The following is a 23,800-nucleotide window of genomic DNA, read 5'->3' on the forward strand; positions in this document are numbered from 1 at the left end:
CTGAGTGAGGCAGAGACACAGAGGGAGAAGCAGGCTCCATGCAAGGAGCCCGATGTAGGACTCGATCCCAGGACCCCAGGATCACGTCCTGAGCTGAAGGCAGATGCTCAACCTCTGAGCCACCCAGGTGCCCCCAATATCCAATGTTTTTAATTAATCATCCTTTTCGGTTTGCCTAAGTTTTCCCACTTCTGAATGTATCCTTAAAATAGGTTTTCCTTGGTTTTATCTGGTTATGAACTTTATATAAGTAGATTTACAGTTGATATAACCTTCTGTGATCTGCTTCATACATTCAGTGTTAAACTTTTAAAAATTCATCCTGTTGATACATGTGGGAGGCTTTCACTTTCAATTCTTTATAATATCCTATTATTATATACAGATATATCATAAAAGATTATATATAGCTGTAGCTATATGTATCCACAGATGCATGGTTATACATCTGCTACTGGTGGACACTTGAGGGTTTCTGGGTTTTGTTAGTATAAACAATATAGACATTCTTATATATTTCTCCTGGTGGATGCTGGCAGAGCTTCTCTGTAATATATGCTTAGGGAGGGTCTGCTAGATTGGAAGTTATCATACTCAAATTTACTCGGTTACAGCATTTTTTCCCCAAAGTGTTTATATCAATTTATACTCCCAACAGCAGCCAATGAGAATTCTCAGAGTTCCACATCCCCACCAATATTTGGCTTTGTCCAATTATGGACATTAAAATTTAAAAGTTTCTAAGGCCACAGAGCATGAAAATGGTATCCCTATGGTTTTAATCTACCATTCTTGAATACCAGTTATGATCCAGCTTCTTTGCATATGTCAATAGTCTCCTGTTAAAACACCTGCTAATGCCTTTACACATTTTTTAAATTGGGTTGGTTGTACTTTCCTGATTGAGTCATAGGAGTTTTTATATATTATGGATGCCTCCAGTCATCAAAATCTTATTTTCCATTGTCTTCTAAAGCTTTAAAACTCTGCAGTCTGTCGGTATTCTAGATCCATCTGGAATGGATGTTTGTGTACAATGTAAAATTAGGGCTCTAATTTCAGTTTTTTTGTTTTCATCCTAAAGATCTATTCTCCTAGAGCCACAATTTTACCTCTGGCCACAAGGAATCCCAACACCATGAAGATCAAGTTTTTGAATATGGATGAGTTTGGTCCTAAGGTCTCCATTCAGTTCCTCAAACAATGGTATGCAGAATGGCCCCCTCTTACTCTGTTCTCTGGAAGATGTGACAAAGTTTGCAATTCTCTGTTCCATAAATATCTGGGAAAACTCACCCTAAAACCAGGTATCCAGTATGATGTGTTTTTGAAGATTTTTCAAACTAGGTTTCATTGACCTTAATGTATCAGAACTAATCATGATTTGTTTAATCTCCACATTAGGTCCAATGAAAACTATCACTCCCTCTTCAGTTCTTTTTTTTTTCTCCAAGATTTTATTTATTTATTTATGAGAGACACACAGAGAGAGGCAGAGACACAGGCAGAGAGAGGAGCAGGCTCCCTGTGGGGAGCCTGATGTGGGACTCAATCCCAAGATGGAGTGGGGGGGGGGGGAATCACAACCTGAGCTCAACTGCTGAGCCACCCAGGTGTCCCTCCCTATTCAGTCCTAAGCCGATGTTCACCTTTTCTTTCTTTATACAGTAATCATGCTAGGGATTAACACTTTTGTTGCCTTTTTCAGAGAAGAAATGTCACCTCTGTTGGTTCTCTCTACTGAATTTTGTCTATAGATACTCCCACATTCATTTCTGCTCTTCATTTTTTCTTTCCTTCTATTTTCTTTGGGTTTCCTCTGCTACTAAACAAACAAAAGTTGGCATACACATAGAAGACCTAAACAATGAAGTGAACAAGCTTGATCTAATGCACCTAGAGAATTCTGCACTCAATTACAGAATATATGTGTTTTTTATCAAGTAAAGACTGACATTGAAAAGGAAATCACTGACTGGCTCTTTAAAAAAGTGTCAAATTTCAAATACATGCCACATGTATCATCAACTGTAACTGCAGTGTAAATGAATTACAAGTTAATAAAGATATGTGGAAATTTTAAAATATGCTGTTGAATAACTCCTTGAGTAAAACAGGAAATCATCATGGAAATGTAAAGAAAGCCTAAGACAAAACAATATAACGAAACCACCACATATCAAAATGCATGCAGCTCATCAGGTACTGGTTTTAGAGGGAGGTACGGAGCCCAACACGTTTACGTTAAAAAGAATAAAGTCTCAGAATCACCAGTCTGATGCCTGTGTTAAGAGGTGAGAGAAATAACATAAACCTAAAGACAAGAGGTATGAAAATAAGAGTGGAGGGGTGCTGGGTGGCTCAACTGGTTGAGTGTCCAACTCTTGATTTTGGCTCAGGTCATGATGTCAGGGCTGTGAGACTGAGCCCCAGTTGGTCTCCATCCTGAGTATGGAGCTTGCTTTAAAAAAAAGAAAAGAAAGAAAAGAAAAGAAAAGAAAAGAAAAGAAAAGAAAAGAAAAGAAAAGAAAAGAAAAGAAAAGAAAAGAAAAGAAAAGAGAAAAGAAAAGAAAGAAAAGAAAAGAAAAGAAAAGAAAAGAAAAGAAAAGAAAAGAAGAAAGAAGAAGGAGAAGAAGGAAGAAGGAAGAAGAAGAAGGAGGAGGAGGAGGAGGAGGAAAGGAAGAAGAAGGAGGAGGAGGAGGAGGAGAGAGAGAAAGAAAGAAAAGAAAAGAAAAGAAAGAAAGAAAGAGGAGGAAATAAAAGAGAGCAGTAATAATAATCACATGCTAACAAATGTAACAATATAGATAACACAGGAGAATCAAAACTTCCAAGAACTGATCCAAAAGAATAGTCATAAATTATCTTCTAAAGAAATTGATACAGTGATTAAAAATCCTAAGAAAACATCAAGCCAAGATAGTTTTATAGGAAAAGTTCTAAAAAGTTTTCACAGAATATCCCAATTTCATGTATAAAACTGGGGTGATCTCTTCCAGACAAAAGAGAGAGAAAAGCTCTAATTCATCCTACAAGGCAAACATAACTTGATTAAAAAAAAAAAAAAAGTTGCCTTACAAGAAAGGAAAATTATAAGCCTGTATCACTCAGGATTGTGGATGCAAGAATCTTAAACACCACCAAGCTGTGTTTATCCTAGTAATCAGAGCGGTTTCAAGGATGGTTGAGTATTAGAGAAACAAGTAGGCGTAATCCCCAGATGAACACGTTAATCAGGAATGCTGTTGGTGGTGTCCACGGTAGCATCCTGGCAGAGGGAAGCCACTGGCACTTTCTTAGCCATAGCTGCCTGCTTCTCTCACATGGTACCTAAACTTTGGTTACTAACTATTGACTGTGTGTGGTCAGCTGAATCTATATCTGCCTCCTTGCTTTCAGCAGAAATATGCCACGGATATAGAAATCCAATTTATTTTGCATCGTTCTGGGGGAAAAGAATCATTGAGGCTCAAAAGAATGAAGTGCTATCTTCAACAAGTGTGAAAACATCAAGATTATATGGCTTTTTAAAAATTGTATTTATTCATGAGAGACACAGAAAGAGAGGCAGAGACACAGGCAGGGAGAAGCAGGCTCCCTTTGGGGAGCCCAATACGGGACTTGATCCCAGGACCCCAGGATCACAACCTGAGCTGAAGACAGACGCTCAACCACTGAGCCCCCCAGGCATCCCATATGGATTTTTTTTTTTTAAAAGAACAAAAGAGCACTATCACTGCTTGATGGCTATGATGACCCTATCAGTGGGCCACAGGATGGTTGAGATTGGCTTCAGATAACTCACTGCCAAGTATGGGAAGAGATAACTGTAAGTGAACATGATTAGTACAGAGATTAAAAAAAAAAAAAAGAAGTGGTTTGAGCTCAGAGTACAGAATTGGGAAGCCCTCCTAGAGGTTGTGCCATTTAACTCAGGTCTTAAAGAATGACTAGGTGCTCTCAATAGACAAGCGGAAAAAAAGGTTTCAAACAGGAGGAAGTAGCTTAGACAATAAGAAGGCACTGAAGAGCAGATAGCAGGTTTGGTGAACCATGAAAGGTCGTGCCTGGCACAACAGATCTGTAAAGCAAGCCCAATCACCCAAGCCAGAAAACATCTGCCCAGGCTCCCCGACCTCATTCTTTACCCCACACATTTCATCAAGAACCCATTGAGCTAAATCCTTTCCTCCATTTCCAATCCCTCCAACTTCTGCCTAGAATACTGCAAGTTTCTCCTTTCTCTTCCTTTCTTTTCTTTCTTTCCTTTTTCCTTTCTTTTTTAAGTAGGCTCCATGCCCAGCATAGTCTAATGTGGGGTTTGAACTCATGATCCTGAGATCGGTAGCTGAGCTGAGATCGAGTCAGATGCTTGACCAACTGAGCCACCCAGGCACCCTGATATTGCAAGTTTCTTAATTGGCCCTCAAATCTCCCCGAATCTTCCCCTACAAGGTCACTGAAGTGATATTTCTGAAGTACAATCAGGCCAAACCATTTTGTCACTTAGAATCTCATATGGTTCTCCAGCACACAAGAGAAGAAGTCCATCCTTGATGTGATGCACAATTTGAGGTATGATTAAGACCCTGTCCACCTTTTCAGATTCATGCCCTACTCCTGAGTCTTCCGGACTCCTCACTGGCTCTGTGATAGTGGACAGATCACTAGTCCTAGTTACTAGGTTACCAATCAGAGAGAGCCCACTTCCTTACCTTTAACATGGAGATGAGAGTTCCTACCCATGTGTTCAGGATTAAATAAAACTATACATCTAGAAACATAGAAGCTTGGCCTTCCTCTTGCATATTAAAGACTTGTACACAGAAGAATGATGCTATTCTATCAGCACTCTAGAAAGACGAAGGGTAGTAGTGGGGATGGATTGAGGGAGAACAAAACCAGGGTGAGGAAGATCAGCCAGCAGGAGGAAATACACGGTGAGAAATGAGTGTGTCATGTCAATCAGAGTAGAAACAAAGGAACTAGAGCAAATTAAGGGACTTAATCTAAAGGACTTGGATCCTAAATGGAAGTAGAAGGCAGAGAGAAAGACGTGAGAAGGCAGGTTTCAAAGAAAGGCCTTGACATATTCATGAACAGAAGCTGAATCTAGTTAGTTCTTATGTTTTTTCTGCCCTCACTTGAAACAACGCTCCATGCTTTGACACTGGATTTACTTTTACAGAAAAGGGCAAAAGTGTGCTGGGATCCAGTCTGGCAAATCAAGAAAAAAGCTGGGAAATGCCATTTGGGATTAAAAGTGAGCAGGGATGATTGTGTAATGATGCTTCTAACCCAGATGCTTGAAAGGCATTTTTCCAAAGAAATAAAACATTCTCACCAATGGTTTCATGGACTAGAGTTTATACAACTGGCAGGAATCTGAGATGTATGTAACACATCTTAGCTTTAAAAAGAAACAAAAAAACAAAGCCTAGCTACTTTATAAACACATCTTCCAATTTGTTGCATTATCAAATAGGAAACACATGGTTTCACCGGAAGATTCCACAATACATCAGGAGACCTACAGTTTCTTGAACACTGCTACCCTGCGTGTGGGACTGTCTCCCTCAAACACGTGTGTTCACATTACATCTGGGTAGAAGAGCTTAGAGGAAAAAAAAAAAAATAGAAGTCCTGTTTTGCAGTTCTTCAGCAAAACGTCCATGCAGACAGAAATTTCAAATGCAGATAGAAACCGGATTCCTTCTATGTTATCATTACTCAATTGTGACTTTACACCATGCTACTCAGGCTGACAATTTTAGATTGGCAGAGTCACATTTTACAGTTAAAAAATATAATACACTTTGGTATGTCCTCAGAAAAACAAAATTTAAAACTTGCTAACGCAGGAATTGCGTTACCTTGCAATGATTTCAAGGTTTGAGGTGAGAATTCCTGGATATTCGATTATCAGAAAGAATTCCTGGATACTCGTTTATCTGAAAGAAATACATCAATTTAGAAAATGTATGGAGGCTGATGGTTTACATACTAACAGTATTCCTTATACACACAGTCTCAAACCAACTTTTCATTACATGTGTTTCTAGGAATATACTCTTAAGAGAGTCACTCAGGCTTTTGGATTTTCCTTCAAACCACTTCATGAGGTATTTAAAGGAGTTAACAAGTTCAAGACCAACAATTTTTAGGTTTTCAAGCCCTCACATCCCAAGGAACAAGCACAGAGGCTATAGATATGGCTGGTGCCTCCAGCCATGGCCAAGAGCTGGAGACACAAACCACCTTGCACCTCCGAGACAGGGCAGCCAGTGCTCTGGGCCACTTTCGGGAACCTCTGTGTCCTGCGTCGACCCTTCTGCAGCTGAGATAGATGGACAGAACTAGGAAGTAAAAAGACACTTTAATACTAATTCAAAGCCATCTTTGGTTCCTCTCCTGCTGAATCCTCATTATCAGTGACTGCCCCTTGAGGTCATCATGCTAACAGGGACATGAAGGTGGCTATCCTGAATTCTCTGGTATGCTGTGCCTAAGGATTAGGATTTAGAGCTTCTCTGGTTAGTTCCAAGGTACCCTCTTTCCTCACACCTGCCTTTATATGGGCCACGCAGCCCTAATGTGGCCCCCAGAACCTCTGATGTCAACTTATCCCCAAGACAACAAAGGTAGCCTTGGTCAGGTTTATGAACAGAGTAACTGCAACTGTAGCTGGAGACACTTGTACTTCTCAACTCCACTGTGTTTCTTTAATGGCAGTTTTTCAATTAATGTAATATTTCCTACATGTTATTGACTTGGATTTGAATCTTAGCCCCCTCCTCTACCTGCTACTATTATCAGAGTCAGAAGTTTACTTCTCTCAACCTTATGTTTTCTCTCTTCTATCTAAATGGGACCCTACAACCCGACTTTGGACAGCTACGGTCAGGATCAACAGAAATAAACGACACAGGGAGTCTCACAGAGCATGAAGTACATAGTCTACCTATTTCTCATGACACAGTCTTGCAGAGCTGGGCTCTAGAAGCACCACAGGGTAGCCTTTCCTGTTAGCTAAGTTGTCACTGGAGAGGTCAAGGAATCTACAGGCGGGTCCTTGGAGCATGTTTGATACTTACCGCAGCTGGTTCTGGAATGATTATCTCCTGCATCTCAGGTCAGGCTAGAAACAGGCACAGGGTGAGGTGCTGAATCTGCGTATGATCAATGAGCCAGGATTTGGTCAACAACGGAGAGGTGGTAGCGTTAATAGGTAAGTTCAGTGCTGGAGCTTCAAAGCCCTTCTTCAGGCTTCCAGAGTTTTTTGCTCAGCTCCATCTCTCCTCTTCCCCCTTACCCCCACAAACCTCCCAGGTCTGACCTCCTCAGATCTTTGACCCAGAAATCTCCTCATCCTCTCTTAGATAATGGGGACTGCAGTCTGAGCTGGTGTCTTGTGCCCAGCCAACAGCCACAGCACCAGGAGCAGAAAGCATGGCAGGAAGCCACATATCAGGCCAAGGCAGGCTGGGTTCTTCGAGCCGTGTAGCTCTAGCGTGTCACAGGTTGAAGAGCGGTACCCTCTTCCTTTAGCATCCAGAAAGTTGGGGCAGCTGAGGGCAACCAACAAAGGAACAAACTTGAAGAGACTGCATCACACCTGCTCAGGCAGAAAACAAAGCAGGTGCTTCGAGGATACGTCTGTATGTATAGGGGAGGAATAAGCAAAGAGATACAACAACCACAAGACGGGGAGGAGAAAAAGAAAGGAGCCATAAACACTTCCAGAAGAAGAGAATTCTTCCCAATGTGAAATGCACAGATAATTTAATGGAATTTACTTGATTTTTCCCTCTCAGGGTCTGACTTCAGGAAATCAAATTACAAAGTCATCATCACATCCTAAATTTATTACAACTGACCTGCAGGCAAAAGGATAGAACTATTACATAAACACTTCGATTCCATGTATATATCTTAAATAGAGGAGGAATTCAAACAAGAATACAGGATAAAATATTCCAAAGCTCCAAGAAGCAGCTATGTTACTGAGCTCCATTTTTACAGACAAATAAGGCAATATCCCTGCACATTAGCTTTTTGATAATTTTTATACATTTTTCTATGGTACAAGAGAAAAATAACCAGAGCTCACAATGTACAGTTCTTACACTATTTTCACAGTTTGTGAACACTATACACCCTTTTATTTTAATAAAGATACATTGTAATAAACTCCTTGCCCTTAAGTTTATAGTTTATAATAATCTATGATTAATACACTAAAATTGCCTTTTGATGTGGTCATCCACACAACAGAACGGTCAGATTAGCTCCTGAACAGTCAGAATTGCTTTTATCCCCATGTATACGATGGCAAAGTGACTCTATGCTGAGCCAGACGGGAAGCTGACAGCAGAGCAACAGGTTTCCTCTTGAGTCCCCGGGAGCAATGGAGGATGATGGCTTGGTGTGACCGAAGGAAAACGTGCAGCAACGCTTCCTTTCAGAACATGGGGAAGTCTAAGGTTTAGGAAGCCGGGGATGGGGGAAAAATGAGGGAAACTAGGCAAGTGGACCAAAGCAATCAATCATTTCTGCATTCTGAAGTTTACAGGGATGTAACTTGAAACAGCACCGTTCTCCCTCACCTGTTTTATAGCGTTTGTGACGGTTGCCTTGGGAGGAGGCACACAGCAACACCTGCCAGCACCCAGTTCTAATGGCACCACCTGCCTCTCAGCCTGTGGCTGCTTTCTATCCTGTGTGCTCGAACCACTCACAGTGCTGCTTAACTGTCACACAAAGCCAAATGCTTGGTGCTTGCGAGGCCACAGCGAAACCTAAGGGGAACCTAGCTAATGAGTACGTGAAGAAGCATAGCAACAGGCAGCATATTTAAATGGCCTCATCACTATTCTGGGGTGGTCTGGGGGCTTGGGGTTTTGTGGTAGCTGTTGTTGTTTTAGTAGAATTCCTCTTCTACATTCCAAATGTACATTTGGAAATGTACATTCCAAAAATGACAGTGACCTGCCAGAGACTCTCACAGGCAATGAGCTTCTCTAAAGGACTGCCATTTCAGGCCCTCATCTGGTCAATGTGTCTCTAGAAGATGCATATTGATCACCTACCACATCAGTGGGGCCCCACGTTTCTCAGCCTTTTAAATGTTATAGCATAGGGGGGATCTGGGGCTAAACATCCCTGGTAATTAAAAAGGGCTTTGATGTAGGAAGGAAAAAAGGCAAAATATTGGGATTAAGCAAAAGTCACAGAGTGGCAACAGACCAGACGGGCAGGCAGAGGGATTCAGAAACTGAAGATCTGGGCCAGTAAGGGCAAAAGACTGAGGTTTGGTCTTGTGCTGCCTACAAGCAATCTCTATGCAATCAGTCAAGGCACATCGCTTCTAGCTGCTTCTCCCTGTGAGTGAGTTATGATGGCTAAAGTATCAGGCTTGGGACCGAGGGGGAAGAAACATCTGTAAACTTTGCCTTCAGGACGTTTCTCTTCTTTCAGTCTGGGTGGTTTGTGGCAGACGGAACGTCAAGTTGGCAGCACACCGAATTTTGAGAATGAAGATTCTTAGGATCAGCACCTTCTTTGACAAGCGGCAGACTCCTGAGTCTTCCCGATGAAGAGCAGAAGGATCAGTAAAGGAGAAAAGAACACATTCTGTCCTGTCTCAATATTTCAATGTCCCGCCTCTTTGAATGTAACATGGTTTTTGGTAAAGATAAATTCATTCTAATTTAATGTGATTATTTCAAACAGGAAATTTGGCTGAGCAAATCGATCCCCGAACATCGACTGTGACGGTAAAGCAACAGAATATCAAATCAGTAAATCTATTGCACTTGGTGAAGAAAGTAAATTCCTCCTTTGTCTCCCAGCTCCAGAAGACCATGTGCCTCGTTCGCTGCGCCAGCTCTTCTCACTCAAGCCCGAGTCTCTATGTTCAGACACAGTATATCCATCACCGCATTCTTCCGGCATTGGGAAGTCTGACAAAACACCATTCCAGTAGCTGCTTCTCCAGGTTTCGAGTCTAGAAATGAATTTAAGATGTGATCTAATCACAGTCGACAAATTGATCGTACTGACTTCCACATTTCATGAATATGTTCATCACAAAAGAGCAGGATGAGGTCTCTCTGACCAGCACTAACACTGCATGGTCACTCGGGTATCACGGGGATGCATGTTCTAGGTGACGGGAGTATACAGACATGATGGAAACGAACACCAATCTTATTGCACATGGTGTCTGGGCGAGCAATAAAAACACTGTGATACGGGATGAAAATTCTTTACGTCTTGCTTCCTCTCAGCCCTTTTTTCTCGAGTCTGACGTAGCAGCGAGATCAATCAACGTACATGGGAGAGCTGGGAGTAGCTGGCATTTGATCCAGGATTTTACAAACATAGCAGGCAACTTCTACGGTACGTTCTTCATACATCAAAATAAAGGGATGTTTCTGCAAGAAAATTGAACAGAGAAAAGGAAAAGGAAAAAAATCAAAGTTCATATCAGAGCCCACACAAAACTTTGCCAATTGCGATAGGGCATAGAACCAGAGGCCCCAACCACATGGGGCCATATGATATCGTAGCACCAGTTCAGAGAGGCAAGCAGGGCCTGTATTTCACGGAGATGTGTTGGTGGGTGTGGGTATGCCTCATGTGGAAAAGCTGCCCTGGCAATGAAGTCGAGACACTTATCTCTACACCAGGGAGTATTTGTTGAGGCAGAGAGCAGAACTGATCCTCAGCCCAGAACACAGGTGGAGCCTCTGCCACCATCTGAGATCCAAGAAGAGCTGTACGAATACTGGTCACCATTCCTCTTGGGACACAGACATAAGCTTCAAACCTCCCTTTGCCCACATATAGCAGGAGGACTCCAGTTCTTCAGACCCTGCTACAAGAGGCTCAGCAGAATGGCATCCTACAAGCTTCTGCCCTGTTCCCTGCAAAGCGTCTAGCCCCATGTCTGAATCACAAAGCCACCCCTTCACACAGCAATTTTTATTCATGGCTTCTCTAAGTACGCCGCCTGGGTATCTTTAGTCATTGCTGGCACTGACCACAGGTTTGACCTAACACCCTGGACTGCTAGACAAGGGGGTCTTTCCTTAAAATATTCCCACAATATTAGATTACAGTATCTTCTTCACTGCCAAGACCGATGCCACATCTGGGGCTGCTTACAACACCCAAGTCCCAGGGATGAGTGAACTATCAAAGAGATGGGAATTTGCTGTGTGATGTAAATTTGTGTAAGAGCATTTCACTAAGGTAGAAGCAGCACAATAAAGTCCTACGGGTATGTTATTCATACACAGACAGTGGTGGAAGGTGGCTCCTTAAAGAGAGTGTTACAATTCTCTGGTGTAATTTTTATGACCTGTTAAAGCCAAATTTTTTTCTGAGAATCCAGCTGGTAAATTGGTAGGAAAATTATAACTTCCAATTTTCTCTTTCCAAATATCTGTTTTGAACATTTTTTAAAAATTATTCAGTTAGGTCAAGCTGTTTGTTTAGGATAGAGAGGACTTGCTTAGTGAACTGGCATGGTAAGAGAATTCACAGTGAGGAAATATCTAAAGTTCCCCCCAAAGTCAAAAAATAAATAAAATATAAAATAAAATAAAATAAAACAAAATTCCCTAAGTCTCACACTCACCAGAAGTTCTTTATACTTTGGCCTTTTGGATTCATCCTTCGTAAGGCTAAAACAACATAAAAATACCATTATTAACATGGAGACACAGTTACCCAAGTATTTTTCTTTTCACAAGTGAAATACTACAAAGAATCAAGCAGTTTTTTTTCCTTCAGATACAAGAGTAATAATGAGGACAACCTGCCAAACATAAAAAAACACAAAAAAATGAGACAAGTATCATCTAAGGATTTATCCTGAGGATATTCAGTGTAGAAGCATTAGTGAAAAATCAGAAACAAGTTGACTACTGAAAATCGGATAAATTATGGCACAGCCAGCTGCTTTACAGAATACTACACAAATATATGAATGTGCAAGTATAAAATTGTGTGCATGTGCACACATGCATGCACGCTTCCTAAATATATACAGGAGTACTTATAGAGACACTACCAAAGAGAAACCAGAGTCAAGTAAACTATAGAAAAACCTTATAAATTTATCCTTAGATTTTTAAAATGTTTGTACTCTATCTCAAAATCCTGTGTTCTCTGGTCCAAAAGTTGACGACACTACAACCTCACTAAGGACTATACTGATTTACTTAACCCTCTGCCTGCTGATATTGCCCCTTGAATCCCACCTTGTCTAATTAATGTTGCCAGAAGTATTTTTACGTTGTTTATATTTATCAGATTTGTCTTAGACCATATCTTAATCACCACTCTCCTCCAACCTCAACTAAATTCATTTTTTTTTTACTATCAAAAGTTAATTAGGGGCACCTGAATGGCTCAGTTGGTCAAGCGTCCAACTCATTGATTCTGGCTCAGATCATGATCTCAGGGCCATGAGACTAAGCCCCGCATCAGGCTCCATGCTCAAGGGAGAGTCTGCTTGAGATTCTCTCTCTCCCTCTGCCCTGACCCTCTTCTACTCAGGCTCACTCTCAAATAAATATATATTTTTTTTAAAAACTTAATATTAGCAACATAGTTCACCTATTTCTAAACTAATTGCTGTGTTCTACACTCCGCACCTTCTGTGCTACAAAGAATTCCAGAATGCAGGGCTTCCCCCAGCAGATAGTTGCCAGCCTCTTAAGGCTGACCTCGGCAGAAAAGAGCCACCTTAGCTCCTCTGGGGCAGCTTGAGCTAATGACTGCTCCACAAAGGGGTGGAGAAATCAAGACCCTCATCCAACGTGAGGCCAACCTGGGAGGACCACCCCAGCGGCAAAGCTTGCTCTGGGGTCAGCGGAGGCCCTCACCGAGAAGGCAGTATAGCCCAATGTTGCCTCACTAGCTGCTGATCCCACAGTCACCACCACCTCATCAGCATCCTGTACATTGTTCTCTGCCTTCCAGGGAACCGACGCACAGCACTCTTCTGTTAGGTTCACTTTCCTTCTTGGCCATGTCTACCTTCTCAAATAATCTAGGAATGGGAAACTCTTTAATTAGTCTTTCCATTCCTGAAAAAAAAAAATCTGTATTTCCTCCTTATTCTGAAAAACTGAATGCCTCGGTCTAAAACTTTAAGACAAGGTTAACAATGATTTTTCCTCCATACTCTGGGGCTAGGACTCATTTTCTGGCAATTGTGGTTGTTGATAACAAGCTGGTAGCCGTCTAATTAACTACTCTCCCTCACAGACATTCTATCTTCCTGCTAATTTATACTTTATCATTGTTCTGCACTTTTATTTCAATGCATTTAGGTATAAATTTACCTTGATTTAATCCTACACCATACAGAGACTTTAGTTTCAGTCTGAGAACATATCCTAGATCACTTCTCAAATGCTTTTCACTACTGTCTCCCATATCACTTCTCCACTTCCAGAATTATCTCATCATTTTCACTACATTTTCACCTTAAAAGTTCCCATTCTATTCTCCTTGGTGCTTAACTGCTCTCTGCTACAGTCTAATCTGTGGCATGCTGGGAAATCCCTAGGCCTATCTGCCAACTTCCAATTCTGTCCTCAACTGTTTCTGGTCTAGAGTACATCAAATCTGCTGTCCTTTGTAAAGATAGCTATGTTTTCTCATTTCTAAAACTTCTATTTGTTTCATTGCCGTTTTACTTCTTCCTCAGTTTTAACAGAACGTACCCCTTCATTTCCTTCATTTGTACATCCTAAAGATACTTATTTTATTTTGAACTGTATTTTAGACTATCCCGTAAACTCAGCTTGATTTAAAGTACATTCACATTCTGTTTTACTAGTTGCTTTTCTTAGCATTAGACTCCATGTATTTTGGAATTTTGGTTTGTGAGGTATGCATGGTTATCTGTACATCAGTTCAACAATGCTCTGAGCGCCTACCAAGTACTATGAGCAGCTAGAGATGCACAGAACAGTGTATCTGTGACATTCACTGTGGCTGCTTATTTTCGGGTCCACCAATATAGAACAAGGTCCCATCACAGCTCCCTGAAGTTCCAGTCCCCTGCTGGTATTAGGATTATTACAGACCTGGTCCTCTGGCTATCTAAGTCCCCGCTGTTCCATAGCCCTGCAGCTTGCCAGGCCCAGGCAGCGGCTGACATGGGTATTTCTTTCACTCCCCAGATCCTGACTTCTAAACAGCTTGATGCTGTGGGTCCCCGGCCAGAAAAGAGCACTTGTGGAACTGACTGCTGCCACTGACTGCTTCTAGACCTGGAGAGAGCAAGGGCAAAGCTGCAGACCTCCAGAGTACTTTTTACATACTTCCATCATATCTGCCATCCGTACCGATGTTTACTTTGTAAAGCTGCCACGACTTTTTGGTTTTCTATTTTTCCATGTCATTTAATGGAGCAAAAACCTGTGCCAAAATAGAAACTCATAATGCCATGTGAGTAGAAATGTTTAGCCAAATTATTTACACTGTCTTCTGTTTCAGAACTGCTGCTGCCATTAGTAATCATATTAATCCCAAATTAAGCCCTGTGCATCCATTAAGATAGCCACCTGCCAAATTCATTCCAATGAAATAACATTTTAAAATGTATTTCCTTAGCCACGTATCAGGTGCTATCGTTACCACAATGGACAGGCAAACATTTCCATCATCTCCGAAAGTTCTGCTGGCAGCTTCAGAGCCACTTTTCGGTTTACTGCTCTTCCCTTCGATTACATCTAATCTCCTGCTTAATCCAGCTGCTGAGTTTTTTAGTTTATGCTTTTTATTTCTGGATGTTCAATTCATTGTTTTGTAAGTTTCTGTTCCTTGCTTGTATTTTCAAGCTTCTTCATTTCTCTTTAAATTTATGAAAAACTTTTTTGTTTCTAATTATTCCCATATCTGAAGTCCTCAGATATATTCCTGTGACCAGTTGTTTCTACTAATTCTCATTTCTTGTATGAATGTTGGAATTTCTTCTGAACAGCTCATATTGCGCTTGATTTTATCTTTGAGAATTCTTGGGTACCAGCTTGAAGGATCTGGTCTTGCTTCTGCCAACTGAGTCTGTCCAAGCAGCAACCTCTTACAATCCTTACCTCCCCTAATTCATTTTAAGCCACTTTATTTTTTAATTGAAGTATCATTGACACACAATGTTACACTAGTGTCAGGGATACAACACAGTGATTGGACAAGTCTATACATCATTATGCCATGCTCTCACCTGTCACCATACAACACTATTACAGTATCACTATGTTCCCCATGCTGTACCTTTCATCTCCATGACTTATTCATTCTACGACTAGAAGCCTGGACCTCCGACTCCCCTCCACCCGTTTTACCTATTTCCCCACCCCCTCCCCTCTAGGAACCATCAATTCTCAGTATTCATGGGTCTGCTTCTGCTTTTTATTTATTCATTTGTTTTAGATTTCACATATAAGTGAAATAATGGCATTTCTATTTCTCTTATTTCATTTAGCATATCCTCTAGGGCCAGCCATGTTGTAACAATGGTAAGATTTTCTTCTTTATATGATCAAGTTACATTCCACTACATATATGTGTGTATGTGCCCATCCACACACACCATACACCTTTATCTACTCATCTATGGATGGACATAGATTGCTTCCATATCTTGGCTATTATAAATAATGTTGCAATAAACACAGGGGTACATATATATTTTTGAATTAGTGTTTTCATTTTCTTTTCCTAAATAGTAGTAGAACTACTGGATTATATGGTATTTCTATTTTTAATTTTTTGAGGAAATTCTGTGCAGTTTCCACAGTGGATTCCTACCACTAGTGCATGCAGCTTTCCTTCTTCTCCACATCCTTGCCAACACCTGTTATTCCTTGTCTTTTTAATTCTAGCTAGTCTGACAGGTATGAAATGCTATCTCCTTATGGTTCTGATTTGCATTTCCCTGATGACAAGTGATGTTGAGCATCTTCTCATGTGCCTCTTGGCCATCTGGATGTGTTCTTTGGAAAAATGTCTATGCAGGTCCTCTGCCCATTTTTTAACTGAATTATCTGCAGTTTTTTCATGTTGAGCTGTATGAGTTCTTTATATATATTGTGGATATTAACCCCTTATCAGATATCTTACCTCCCGTAAGTCCTGATTTCACTTAGTTTTAGAACTCTGTTTTGTATTGTTACATTTAAAAAGATACCATAATATTTTATCCAGTATTTTAGTAGTTTCGGTGCAATTATTGTTCAAGATTGATTCCACCCTAATAACCTGAAGTGGTCACACTTATCATTCTATAGCTGTTTCTTCACTCTTTGGGTATTGCTCTCATTTTGTATCTTTCTTCATTGGTGTGTACATTTATATGTGCCTGTGTTTTAAATGAAAGCTTGTCAAGTTTTCTTTATCTCTGAAATGCATAGGATAACAGCAAAATCTTACATCATGCCTAGACATGGCTTTTTTTTTTTTTCCTTTTGGTTAATTTGGTCTGGTATTTTAATTTAGGACTCAAGTTTTTCTTCAAGTAAAGAAAAAGTTCATTTTAATTCTCTATTACCGGTTAAGTGGAATCTCCTGGATTTTTTTTCTCCAAATCTCTCATCATTTGTCTTTTGTTTATCTTTTTGTCCCTTTTATCTGCAAGATTAACTCAAGGGTGTTGCCTACTTCATAGATTTGGTCAACCTTGCAATACTCAATATGCTATGTACCACCACTTCCTCTCCCTTCAATTCAGAAACCATGTTTTGCTACTTGAAAACTCTTCCTGAATTCAAATTAGTCCATTCTCACCAGTTTTTCCCCCCTGAATTCTTCAGTGGCACATTTTACAAGAGTTTGTTTATTTGAATGTTTCAGATTGATACAATTCTCATCTTCATTTTTGTTTCCTCATGCCCCAGCGGGACATCAATGCTGATCGGACACCACAAGCTGATCCTGGTCACAGACCTTGGTGACTGTGAGAAAATGTGGAGAGCTATCTCTAGAGCACCATCCCCATGCCAAGGGATTCATTTCTTGGGTTTGTTAGAGCAGCTTCCACCATGCTCCCCAGCCTCTAACCAATATAGTGTCTTCGCTATCTCTAGCAAAGGCAGGAATGAATACTGCCACAGAGTCCCAGCCATGTCTGGAACCCACTATGGACAACACTCCCTTCAAGATGTTTTTAGGATCAAGATTTGATTCCTGGAGACCTGTCCCCCAAGCTGCCTCCTCCGCAGGGCCTCTGTGCTAAGCTGAGGAATTTCTGTGCCGGTCTTACACCCTCCCTGTGATGTTGTCCCTCTGCATGTGGCAAATGTGAGACCAGTCACCCCATCCCTGAATTCAGCCTTATCTTTCCAATTTCACAAGAACTCCTCAAGGATAGTACTTCTACCCTTTTTCAGAACAAATAAATACTTTTTTAAAATTCCATTAATGACTTAAATAGGAAGTTAAAGCAGGGAGGAATGTAAACTGTGAGCTGGTATCGTCACTTTGGCCTCTAAGCCCTCATCTCCTTTTTATTCCTTAAGCAATCTTTTAATTGAAGCATGTATTCAGAAAAGAACACACGTCCTAAGTGTGGAACAAAAATAAGAGTAACAATATTTGACTCTATTACCTTTTATTCATTCTTGTCTGCTTTTTCAGTTTCATATCAATGAAACCATACACACTGTTTTATGTCCTCCTCCTCTCACTCAGTGCTGTCTGAGATTTACCCCTGGTGCTGAGTGCGGTGACAGTCCCATCCCTGATGCCGTATACTGCCGTGTAAACATTGCGAGAACTTACAGTCTACTGTTGACAGATGCTCTTCTTTCCAGCTAGAGGTTATTACAAATCTGCGGTTCTGGACATTATTATCATGTCTTGTAGTGTGCCTCTGTTGGTGGTTTCACCAAGTTTACTAGAGACTTGAACTGTTGGAGCAAAACGTATGCACCAGCTGTATTCCACCAACTCTGGGAGGTCCTGCCACAGCTTCTCAAAGAGACTGCGCCAATTTACAGGTCTGTAAGTACTGTAAGGGACTTCCAGCTGCTTTAGACCCTCGTGTACTTGAAGTCTTTAAAATGAAGTCCTTTCTGGTGACTATCTGGTATTTCATCATAGTTTTGATTTGCGTTCCCCTGGCATCTAATAATGCCAAATGAATACCCTTTCATATGTTTACTGAACTCCTGAATATCATGTTTTTAAGCATCCTTTCACATATTTGGCCATTTTTGGTTGTCACTTTCTTGTTTATAAGTGTTTTCTACACATGAACACTCTCATTCTGAATGAAAATCCTTTTTCAAACATCTGTATGGAAAGGACACTGCATGGGTTGGCTGTTCATTCAATGGTATCTTCTTAATCAATGAACATTCTTAATTTTAATGAAATTGAATTTTATCTCTTCTTTTATGCATAGTTGCTTTCTGTGAACTGTTAAAGAAATCTTAATCTACCCAAAGGCCAAGAGAATATGTTCCCATATCTTCCATACATGTTTAACTTACACAACTGAAGAAACTCAATTTGGCTGAAAAACAGCTCCATGGGAGGACTAAGAAATGTGGCTAAAACAATAAACCCCGTCCAGATCATATTGGGTTTGGAAAGCCAGGTTAATTTAGACTTTATCTTTTTAGGGCTACACGTAGCCTTTGGACCAGGGCTCCCCAATCTTTTTTTCCTTGTTGCCCCTTCCTTCCTATGAAATTTAAACACTGTATACCTGTTTCTATTCCACAGTAGCCCTGTGGAGGGCTGCAAACCATTATGTTATCCAAGAGTTTCTGCCTCTCCAACAAAGTTTTGCCCCCTATGGAGTGATGATATCACACTGTTAAAAATGCATGCTCTAGGACAGCTTTAAACAAAAAGTAACATGATCAGATGTGCATCACAAAAATACAACTCTGACAAAAAGAAGAATGGTTTGGAACAACATGATATTGGATTATGAGGAAAACCACTAGAACCTGAACAATCCAGGTCAGAGAGGATAAAAAATGCCCCCAGGACAGTGGAAAGGAGAATGGACAAGTGTGAAGAGCTGGCAGGAGCAGGTCATAAAAACAGATGTACTTCTGACTACAGACCCAGATGATCTGGGATGAGATGGAACTATGGACCTACTCAGAGAAAACAATGCGACACTGATGTCTATACCCATTACCTGTAGGGGAGAACTGGTACCAAGGGACACAGAAATAAAAAAATACACAAGTACTAAACATATTTACAACAAAACCAGCAAAGAGATGAAGGGATTAAGAAGAAAGCCACTCTGGTGGTAGTGTCACACGTGAGCATTTTAGAAACTACTATGCTCTATGACTCACATACATTACTTTAGCCAAATTGCTTCATTAAAATGGAATATATAAAATCACATGTAATTCTATAAATTGTAGATCTGCGTGCAAAGGAACAAAGAGCCAATCTGAGTGGCTTTCTAATAGAAAACCTTGAGGTATTCCTCTTCCCCCTGGAAAACCAATGCAAAAGGAGAATTTCATCACAGAAGATGAAATATTTTCTAATTATATTTTTTAATTACTTGAATATTTTCTAATTATTCCAAAAGAGGGCAATGTTCAACCATGAAACATAAGTCTTCTAGGAAAAGAAGAGGGAGACACAGCAGTCCTGGCAAGAAAAAAAATTTGGAGAAAAAGAAAAGTATTTTCAAGAATAAACACATCCTGGGATGCCTGGATGGCTCAGCGGTTAAGCTCTGCTTTCAGCTCAGGGCATGATCCTGGAGTTCCTGGATCAAGCCCCACATCAGACTCCCTGAGGGGAGCCTGCTTCTCCCTCTGCCTGTGTCTCTGCTTCTCTCTCTCTCTGTGCCTCTCATGAATAAATAAATAAAATCTTTTTTTTAAAAAAAGAAAAAGAATAAACACATCCTACTTTTAAATCATGTTGGATAAATTATCAAAAATATTCAAATGATAAGAAAACAGGCTTCATTGAAAAAACAGACTGAAATAGTACAAAGCACAACTGCATTCCTGTCATATCTGCACATATTTTTATGTTCTACACACAAAGGTGTGCACAGATACACACACATGTGACAAGGTACACAAACACCACCAGGTGTTGGGTGCACATTTCCCATGGAATAAGGTTTCAGAGAGCCAACACACAGCCTACCAGCTGGGGTTTGGGCCTGGCTCTACTGCACATATCCCACCAGGTTACAAGCTATGTCAGAGGGGAGATCCGCCCCTGCAATTGCAGTCTGACCTGGTAGGGTCTTAACTTAGTAAAAGCTTCCACGTGATGCTAGTACAACTTCACTGTTAAAACCACATCAGACTAAGACGACTAGTCTCACCTGGGTTGTATTTCTAGTACAAGGCATTAGAAATCTGGAGGCAGCAGCCTCTCCACCACCTCACATCTGTTTTCATCCGGTAAGAGTAGTAGAATAAGAGAGTGATGCTCTCCATGTCAGCTGGAACCTTCCAGGCAGCCACAGTAACCCAGAGTCCCAGCTCAGAAGCAGAGTGATTGGAAGAAGCTCCCCTTCCCCAACAAAAAGGATCAATGCTGCTGAAATTAAAGAAGCTTTGCTGTACTCACTACATGGATTTTGAGAATTTGGAAATCGATTACTCACCACAAGTTGACAAAGTTGATGAAGCTTGGGGAGAATTCCCTTTCCTCAGAGTTACTCAGCTGTGGAGGGTCCCCTTTCACAACTTGTGTGAGTTGATCGAATACACTATTCCACTTTGGATAAGGAAACCGGCCTGTGGCTAACTCGTACTAAAAAGAACATGGAGGGAAAAGCAAAATAGACGGCATTAGTTACTGCTCCTCACCGGAATGCCCACATTGAAAATCTGAATTCCAAGCAAAATTCTTGTAAAGCCTTGAATCGAACACAGATGAGGGTGAGGTAAAATTTTTGCAATTATTCAGGCTAAGTGGAAAGGGTATTTGGAAATCAAGATAATAATGGAAAAACTCTGTATCAACTGAGTTCAAGACTGGGACTAAAAGGAAACACCAGATTTAAGCCCAGATGATGTCACCACCGCACAAAGGCTAGGGTAGTCCTCGATTCTGATCCCTTTGTATGAAACATACTGGACGGCTGGTTTTATTTTTTATTTTTTTAAATATTTTTTATTTATTTATTCGGGGGGGGGGGGTGGGCAGAGACACAGGCAGAGGGAGAAGCAGGCTCCATGCAGGGAGCCCGACGTGGGATTCAATCCCAGGTCTCCAGGATCACACCCCGGGCTGCAGGCAGCACTAAACCACTGTGCCACCAGGGCTGCCCGTGGAAGGCTGGTTTTAGAACTTTCTTGGTACAAAGTATGTATAATCTATAGTTATCTGAATGGAAGGCCATGGGCAGCTCCCATGGTGTAGCGGTTTAGCGCCGCCTGCAGCCCGGGATGTGATCCTGGAGACCCGGGATCGAATCCCACGTCAGGCTCCCTGCATGGAGCCTGCTTCTCCCTCTGCCTGTGTCTCTGCCTCTCTCTCTCTCTGTGTGTCTCTATGAATAAATAAATAAAATCTTAAAAAAAAAAATGAATGGAAGGCCATATCCAGAATGGTAGCCAAATTCATTTTTAATGTAAATGAACTTTCAACCAACAAAAGCCCAACCTGAGCTCAAAGGAAGCAACGTGCAAATTCTGTTCTCCAGCCATCCTGTGGTTACTACAATTTCAACAAGCAGATGTTACTATAACTGAAGAAATCAAGTTTGGGTCAAACCCCAAATGCTGACCCCCAGTAACAGTGTTCAGGATAGTATCTTTAAACCAGGCCAAATCATATCTGGAGAAACTTACAGAAGTATGTCCCAATGGGTCAAAGGTCAAACATATCTGTGGACTATATTCTCATCTTTCTATCCCTCTGTTCTGAGGATAATGAGAACCGAGAATCTGTGTTTTTGTTTTTTTTTTTTTAAAGATAGGTCTAAATATACAGCATGGCCCCAATGAGCCCCATTTTAGGGGCACTGACAGGGGATTGATATGGGATGGGGACACCCCAAGTTCATCGGAAGAGACAGCATCCAAGAGACGCTGTCTGAGGACACTGTTGCGAAGATTTTTCAGTTTAGGACTATTTGATGGTGTCGATGTGGTCAAATATTAAATTGCTAGATTATACAGTGAAAGGAAAGCTGCCAAGCAAACCTAAGGGCTTCCTCCAATGGGAGACTGGGGTGGGAAGGCCTTCCTCACCCTAAGATGGCGCCCTCAGCTCACCACTGTCCCCATTTATACACACACACACACACACACACACACACACACACACACGCCTGTGTGAGAGCAGGCAAGTGTGCTACACACAGAGAAATTCCATCCTCTGGCTGAGGTTACTTTTTGATATAAATACAAATGCTTGGGACAAAGTAAACCTTATTGGTTATTCAAAACACTAGGAATACCTTCATCAGATTCATTCTTGAAAAGGGGTGTTAATAAGAAAAGGAAGCAGTAAAATGCACCATATAAGGTGAAGAACTGAGGAACTTAGACAAAATTTCACGCATTTCTTAATTTTTCTAAGATTATCCATATGGAAAATAAATTATGAAGCAATTATAAGTACTGAATACCTTACTTCTAAACAAAGTTTAGCCAGATATACTAAAAGAACTTGCTGAAAATGTTTCTGCTAAAATTTTTCACAGAACAAAATTCTGTTTTTATGATGAAATAAATATGCTTTTGAAACAGAACTGGCTTGAAACAGAATCTGTCTGTACAGGTGTTTCTGAATCATGAGTGTCCTTTATATGCACACAGTTGGGTGCCTCAGCAGGAAGGTACAGGTCATGCTATAGGTCTCTGGACCAGTCACCACACCTAAAAGATGTCTATGTTCCATGGTTTCTCCTAACTAAACAAAGGGATTACTTCTCTCCTTTGGTCAGTTGGCTTCACAATAAGAAAATACTCCAGGAGGTATCATCCATCCCACGTCATAAAGGAAACCAGATGGAGTCTTCTGCAGAGGAGAGCTATTAGCCTTCAAACTCTTTGTACAGAAAATTCATTAGGCCTAGAAGGGTGACTCACCAGGGGAACTATGGGTCTCATCCATAGGAAGATCTTAGGACCTCATAATGCCAACGAACAGATGGAGATCATTTAGGAAGTTACAAAAAAAAAAAACCTCTTTGCTCCAAACTAGTGTTACCTTTATGCTGTGGGACCTTATTAAAAATGGCAGGAAATGAAGTTTGGGGCTGCCTACCAAACAGGACACAGCCCCCTCTAGTGATGGGAAATTCACACAGTGTACCAGAAGATGTCCAAAGTCAGAAAAAGGCCACCAAGCCATGATAAAACACAGAAAGCACCAAAATTCAATAATAAGGAAGTAATAAGCAAACAAAGATACTTTTAAGACAGAAGGAAAATTTCAATACAGTCACAGATGAGAAGTCTATTATATCTACTTTGTTGCAAATTAAGTAGCTTTCTCACTGTTCCTCCTCAGTGTTGTTTTAAGGTAGAATTTTACTAGGATGATCACCTAGGTAGTTTGTGTTCCTCCAGAACTGAATTACTTTCAGCTCACTCATTCATGACTTTTCTATTCAGTGAGCAGAAGATTCCAGGTAGAAACTATTTTCATGCACGTGAATTTATATACCTAATACACATGCTGCACAGAGTGTTACCACACACACCACCCTCATTTGAGGTGGGAGGAGCCAGTCACTGCTGCGCTGACTACAGGTGAGCTGCCCTCCCCCTGTCCTTGTCCCTGGTATGGTTGCTGACTCCTAATATCTCTGGCCAAG

The 23,800-nt window shown here is 40.9% G+C and overlaps 1 protein-coding gene across 3 annotated transcripts in view; it reads right to left on the reverse strand.

Annotated features, from left to right (window-relative positions):
* Positions 1 to 7,765: 7,765 nt before the first annotated feature.
* The window catches only part of MAP2K4 (mitogen-activated protein kinase kinase 4), a 136,797-nt gene continuing 120,762 nt past the window's right edge, over positions 7,766 to 23,800 (reverse strand). For all 3 annotated transcript variants that reach the window (XM_055305834.1, XM_055305833.1, XM_055305835.1), the window contains 3 exons: positions 20,633 to 20,781; positions 11,645 to 11,690; positions 7,766 to 10,436 (listed from right to left, as the gene is read on the reverse strand). In XM_055305834.1, the coding sequence (XP_055161809.1) occupies positions 10,323 to 10,436; positions 11,645 to 11,690; positions 20,633 to 20,781 (309 nt within the window). In that variant the 3' untranslated portion in view covers positions 7,766 to 10,322. The remainder of the gene's footprint in view (positions 10,437 to 11,644; positions 11,691 to 20,632; positions 20,782 to 23,800) is intronic.

The sequence above is a fragment of the Nyctereutes procyonoides genome, unplaced genomic scaffold (assembly GCF_905146905.1).
Source record: "Nyctereutes procyonoides isolate TBG_1078 unplaced genomic scaffold, NYPRO_anot_genome, whole genome shotgun sequence".
NCBI classification, from domain to species: domain Eukaryota; kingdom Metazoa; phylum Chordata; class Mammalia; order Carnivora; family Canidae; genus Nyctereutes; species Nyctereutes procyonoides.